This window comes from Protobothrops mucrosquamatus, unplaced genomic scaffold (genome assembly GCF_001527695.2).
Source record: "Protobothrops mucrosquamatus isolate PMUCROS unplaced genomic scaffold, P.Mucros_1.0 scaffold3677, whole genome shotgun sequence".
NCBI classification, from domain to species: Eukaryota; Metazoa; Chordata; class Lepidosauria; order Squamata; family Viperidae; genus Protobothrops; species Protobothrops mucrosquamatus.
In genome coordinates, this window is record NW_015389634.1 from 16,040 (window position 1) to 22,125 (window position 6,086).

General features: G+C 48.8%; 1 protein-coding gene across 1 annotated transcript in view; it reads left to right on the plus strand.

Annotated features, from left to right (window-relative positions):
- The first annotated feature begins 585 nt into the window (after nucleotides 1-585).
- The window catches only part of LOC107298045 (probable inactive glycosyltransferase 25 family member 3), a 14,557-nt gene continuing 9,056 nt past the window's right edge, over nucleotides 586-6,086 (plus strand). The window contains exons 1-9 of the mRNA XM_015827404.1: nucleotides 586-674; nucleotides 926-1,043; nucleotides 2,489-2,605; nucleotides 2,743-2,849; nucleotides 3,161-3,293; nucleotides 3,499-3,626; nucleotides 3,986-4,096; nucleotides 5,092-5,111; nucleotides 5,452-5,575. Of these exons, the coding sequence (XP_015682890.1) occupies nucleotides 601-674; nucleotides 926-1,043; nucleotides 2,489-2,605; nucleotides 2,743-2,849; nucleotides 3,161-3,293; nucleotides 3,499-3,626; nucleotides 3,986-4,096; nucleotides 5,092-5,111; nucleotides 5,452-5,575 (932 nt within the window). The 5' untranslated portion in view covers nucleotides 586-600. The remainder of the gene's footprint in view (nucleotides 675-925; nucleotides 1,044-2,488; nucleotides 2,606-2,742; nucleotides 2,850-3,160; nucleotides 3,294-3,498; nucleotides 3,627-3,985; nucleotides 4,097-5,091; nucleotides 5,112-5,451; nucleotides 5,576-6,086) is intronic.

Below are 6,086 nucleotides of genomic sequence, written 5' to 3' on the forward strand. Positions count from 1 at the left end.
AAAAAAGGAAGGGAAAAAAAAGTCTCTAGAAATTCTGGAACCGCTGAGGTCAATTCGATTTGCGGATCGCGTAGGGAGGCAGCCCCCCATGCAGCTGTTGAACAGTTGTGGATTGGAGACCTAGCACTCTGATGTTTGGACCGAGATGTCTACACTTGGTGGTGACCTTTCCTTTTCGCACGGGGGTAAATTCTAGGTTCAATCACGTTCGAAAAAGAGCTAGGGGGCGGGGAAAGTATCTTGATGTGAGCCATTGGGAAAAACAGACTTCCCTTAAGACTATACGGGGAGGCCTGAACGCGCTGGACAGCTCCCATAATCCCCAGCCAGCTGGTTATGTGTCTTGGGAGTCCAAAGCTTCTGGGAAGAGAGGGCAAAAGGGAACTCTGATCTGCCATAATGGTTTCTCACGTTTTTTTTAATCTCCGGCATCTTAATACGTCGTGCTTCTTGAGGCTACCCAATTTTTTTTTATTTTGAAGTCGCAAGTGGGTGGATTTGAACCCAGAGCTTCAGTTTTTGGGAAGAACCAAAATCCCTTTTACCCTCCCCTCCCTTCCCAGGTGCGCCACGGATCACAACGTAGACAACACCACGCAAATGCTGCGGGAATGGCTCAGCGCGGTGGAAAAGCATTACCGGTCTGTCGTCTGGAGATCCGTGGAAGAGCCCAGGTACGTTTGTCTGAGGCCTTGAAATGGAGCCTCTCTGGACAGAGGCAGTCTATCCCTCCCTGAGCCGAGCGCCTCTTTCTGAATTTTCCAAATGGATGCACAGAAAAATTCCACGCTGTGGAATCCAAATTTTCCCCGGAGGCAAAATATGTGTAACTCTTCCCTGACAAAATGTGGAATGTAGGGGAACCTGATAAAAAAAAAAATTGTCTAGCTTCCCCATTCCGATTCTTTTGCCCTTTTTTTCCCAGCTCTTATCCCAACGAAGTGGGACCCAAACACTGGACGGAGCCGCGCTTCGAACAGATCATGAGGCTGAAGCAGGAAGCCCTCGCCTTTGCTCGGGGGCAAGAAGCCGGTTACATTTTGGTAAATCTGACCAGTGGGCAAAAAAAAGTTGCGCCCCCCCCCCGTCCCCATGGGCTAAATTCAGCCAAAGTCAGAGTGGTGCCCTTGATTCAGCCTGCTGGCTGAATCTTCCCGTCCCGTTAAACCATGGTTTGGTGGATGCTTTGTGGGGGGGCACAACGTGTCGTGGGAAGCGAGAACGTTTAGGGAATTTTGAAGGAAAGGATTTGATGCGTTTTCATGCGTTTCTGTATGGGACCCCTGGTGCTCTCTGAGCTGGGCTGTTTTCTTGCAGACGTTTCATGACCCAACTAGGGAATATCATCAGTTCTAGAAAGAAGTGGAATTTGCTCTCTCTCCCTTCTGGCACTGAGGATGTTACCTAGTTGGGTCATGAAACGTCTGCAAGAAAACCACCAAGCTCAGAGAGCACCAAGGACCCCACAGTCTTCGTCGTTGTCGTCTTCCTCCTCCTCCTCCTCCTCCTCCTCCTCCTCCTCCTCCACAAACCCCATTTCCTTGTAACAGTGATGTTGTTACCTAACCTGTTAATGAAACGTCTGCAAGAAAACAACCAAGCTCAGAGAAAACCAAGGACCCCACAGTCCTCTTCCTCCACCAACTCTTCCTTTTCCTCCTCTTCCTCCTCTTCCTCTTTTTCCTTCTCTTCCTCCTCCTCCTCCTCCCCCCCCCCCCCCCCCCCCCCCCCCCCCCCCCCCCCCCCCCCCCCCCCCCCCCCCCCCCCCAAACTCTATTGCCTTCTAGTGCTCATGATGTTACCTAATTGGGTCATGAAACGTCTGCAAGAAAACAACTCAGCTCAGAGAACACCAAGGACCCCACAGTCCTCCTCCTCCTCCTCGTCCCCCCCCCCTGCAAAGCCAACTCCCTTCTAGCACTGATGATGTTACCTAGTTGGGCAATGAAACATTTGCAAGAAAATAACCCAGCTCAGAAAGCATCGACCCCACAGTCGTCATCCTCCTCCTCTTCCTCCTCCTCCTCCTCCTCCTCCTTTTCTCTTCTTCCTCCTCCTCCTCTTCCTCCTCCTCCTCTTCCTCCTCCTCCTCCTCCTTTTCTCTTCTTCCTCCTCCTCCTCTTCCTCCTCCTCCTCCTTTTCTCTTCTTCCTCCTCCTCTTCTTCCTCCTCCTTTTCTCCTCCACCTTCTCCTTTTCTCTTCCTCNCCTCCTTTCCTTTCCTTTCCTTTCCTTTCCTTTCCTTTCCTTTCCTACTTCACCTCCTTTTCTTTCCCTTCCCTTCACCTCCTTTCCTTTCCTCCCCTTTCCTTTCCCTTCCCTTCCCTTCACCTCCTTTCCTTTCCTTTCCTCCCCTTTTCTTTCCCTTCCTTTCCTCTCCTCTCCTCTCCTTTCCTTTCCTTTCCCTTCCCTTCCCTTCCCTTCCCTTCCCTTCCTTCTCAAGCTTTCTAAGAAAGAAAAAAAAGGGAAACAAAACGGTGACTTTTAAAGCAAGGCGGCTTCCTCTCTTGTCTCTTTTTCTCCCTTGCAGTCGATGGGCCTCCCATGTCCCGTTCCAAGCACCTCCACGTCCCCCCAAAACATCCAACCAAGATCGGGTTTGATGAGGTGAGGGAAAGAGCACCAAGCAGGTGTGCCTGCACTGGGCGACGTGTATGTGTGTGTGTGTGTGTGTGTTGGACTAGATGCCCTCTAAAGACCCTTCCCAATCTTAACGCCTCATCACCCCCCCCTTTTCCTCACAGGTGTTTCTTATCAACCTGGCCCGACGCCCGGACCGGCGGGAGCGCATGCTGGAGGCCCTTTTCGAGCTGGAAATAGACCCCTTGGTGGTTGACGCCATAGACGGAAGGTGGCTGATGGGTTACGTGGTCTTTTCCAACCTGAAAGGGCTCCTGGACTTTGGTCCTGGCCGAGAGGCAGATCGCAAGGCCGAGCTTTTGGTCGAAGGCTTTTGTCCGGGACGAAGCCTCCAGCTTCAGGAGCAGTCTACCCCTTAAGTGTCGCTTGGGACGCAAACGCCTTCCCAAAGTCTCCCAATCTCGCCAAAGGCACAATTGGGCTCTGTCTGGACCGCTTTCCCCACATCCTCACAACAATACTTTGATTATATAAATTTAAATAATAAATAATAAATAAATAAATTTTCTCTCTCTCCGCCAGAGCCCTAAACAGCAGCAGCATCAAGAAACTTGGCATCGACTTACTGCCCGGATATTACGACCCCTTTTCGGGGAGGACCCTCACCAAAGGGGAAGTTGGCTGCTTCCTCAGTCACCACCACGTCTGGAAAGAGGTCAGATCCTTGTTTGAACCTGGTTTGTCTTTCCTTTTCCAAACCAGGCGCCATCCTTGTGCCTTTGAGGCCGTCCCGGCGACCGGGATGAACAAAATCAGAACTAAACGTGACTTAGTTTCAAAGCATGTTTAATCTGAGGGGGGGAAAAAAAGGCTGCTAGTAAGATTATTCCTGGTCTATTATTCCTGTGCGTGTCATTCAGGTGGTCGAGAGGGGGCTGGAAAAATCCCTTGTGCTGGAGGACGATATCCGATTCGAGGCTTACTTCAAGAGGCACCTGGCGAAGCTGATGGACGCGTTGGAACGGACGCAACTCGATTGGGACCTGATGTACGTCACGTGGTTTGTGCGATTTGCTGTCTGTCAGAAATGGTGTAAGATCTCCTGCTTGGGCGGGGTGGGGCGGGTTGGACTAGATGACCTACAAGGTCCCTTCCGACTCTTTGTTTTTCTGGATTTTTGCCTGGACTGTGCTGAGGGAGGCTTCCTCTGTCTTGGGTATGTCTAATTTAACAAAAAAAAAAGGACTAGGGGAAGGTCTGGGAAAAAAAATTGGGAAAAACCAGTTTTTTTGGGGGGAAAAAAGAGATGATTTTGGGAAAAAAGGAAGAAGAAAAAAACCCAGTTTTGGACTAGATGACCTTCAGGGTCCCTTCCAACTCTGTTGTTCTGTTCTTCTCTCTTTTCAGCTACCTGGGCAGGAAACAAGTCAACTCCGACAAGGAGGAGGAGGTGGTGGAGATCCCCAATCTGGTGGTGCCCGAATATTCCTACTGGACNTTTTCAACTGCCATACTGCAGTTTACTCTTTTTACAATATCTCTTGCCTTGCCGCCCCCAACTAGGGGCATAGAGCAGGCTCAAGTCGCAACTGCGAAATATTTTTATATCCAAATTTCTTTTTTTCTGACAAAGAGTAAAGAATTAAATTGGGAGACTAAGATGGACCATTTCTGGCTTTTTTGCCTTCATCAGTTAGTCAGTGATTTAGTCACTGAGCCACAGGTTCTCTTCCCCTCTTTGCCAGCAGAGTCAAGGGAGTAATTATAGGGAGTTCAGACAGATTGGTCTGATTGTGAACACCTTGACATTTTCAACGGCAAGGCAAGAGATATTGTAAAAAGAGTAAACTGCAGTATGGCAGTTGAAAATGTCAAGGTGTTCACAATCAGACCAATCTGTCTGAACTCCCTATAATTACTCCCTTGACTCTGCTGGCAAACAGGGGAAGAGAACCTGTGGCTCAGTGACTAAATCACTGACTAGTATGTATAACTGCCCAGGTTCGAATCCCATAAAGGGTATGGCTAACTGATGAAGGCAAAAAAGCCAGAAATGGTCCATCTTAGTCTCCCAATTTAATTCTTTACTCTTTGTCAGAAAAAAAGAAATTTGGATATACAGTATATGTATGTATGTATGTATGTATGTATGTATGTATGTATGTATGTATACATACATACAGTATATATATATCGCTGTTGCCTGGTTTTCTCAGAACGGAATGACAAGAGTGGCAAGGGACCCTGGAGGTCATCTAGTCCAGCCCCCTGCTCAGGCAGGAGACACTACTAGGCCGTTTCAGACAACTGGTTGTCCAGTCTCTTCTTGAAGACCTCCAGTAATGGGGCAGGGAGGGAGGGAGGGAGGGAGGGAGAGGAAGAAAGAGAAAGAGGAAGAAAGTATGGTAGGTAGGTAGGTAGGTAGGTAGGTAGGTAAGGAAGGAAGGAAGGAAGGAAGGAAGGACGGACTATGGGGTCCTAGGTACCCTCTGAGTTTTGTGGTTCTCTTGCAGCCGTTTCATCACCAAACTAGGTAACATCATGAATGCCAGAAGGGAAGGGAATTTATGGAGAGGAGGGAGGGAGGGAGGGAGGGAGGGAGGGAAAGAAAGAAAGAAAGAAAGAAAGAAAGAAAGAAAGAGGGAGATAGATAGATAGATAGATAGATAGATAGATAGATAGATAGATAGATAGATAGATAGATAGAGGAAGGAAGGAAGGAAGGAAGGAAGGAAGGAAGGAAGGAAGGAAGGAAGGAAGGAAGGAAGGAAGGAAGGAAGGAAGGAAGGAAGGAAGACCGTTGTTAGGGGGGAAAAAACCAGGAGGTGGCTTGGGAAGTGTTTAATCTGATTTTTTTCCCCCTCTCCATCCAGGAGCTGAGATGTTCCTGTGCAACCAGGAGCGGTTCGGCTACATCAACGTGCCGATGGCGTCGCACCAGACCCTGGAAGAGGAACAAACCCAGTTTGTGCATCTCATCCTGGAGGCCATCGGTTGGTGTAAAGGGGGCTGCAGGCGTTTTGTCCCTAATAGAGCCTCGGGGGAAGGATTACGCTAGCTTTCCCCTTGTGTGTGTGTGTGGGGGTGTGTGTGTGTGTGGAGCTGGTGTCCTGCTGTGGTAAACGTAACTTAAAATGCCAGCCAGGATTTAGGTTAACCAAGGACGAATATTTATAATTGAACTTGGATGGTGGGTTTTGAGGATTGGAATGGCGCTGTGATTTTGGAGAGGGCTTGAAGGGGTGCGAAATGTAAGGCCAGACATTGAGGCTGCATTTTTGTTTTATTTGTGTAAAAATCTTACTGGGTTGAAAAAAGTTGGCGTCTCTCATTTTTTTCTCTGTCCTCATTTCCTTCCTTCCTTCTTTCCCTTCCATTCCCTTCCCTTCCCTTCACCTCCTTTCCTTTCCTTTCGTTTCCCTTCCCTTCACCTCCTTTCCTTTCCTTTCTTTTCCTTTCCTTTCCCTTCACCTCCTTTCCTTTCTTTTCCTTTCCTCCTCTTTCCTTC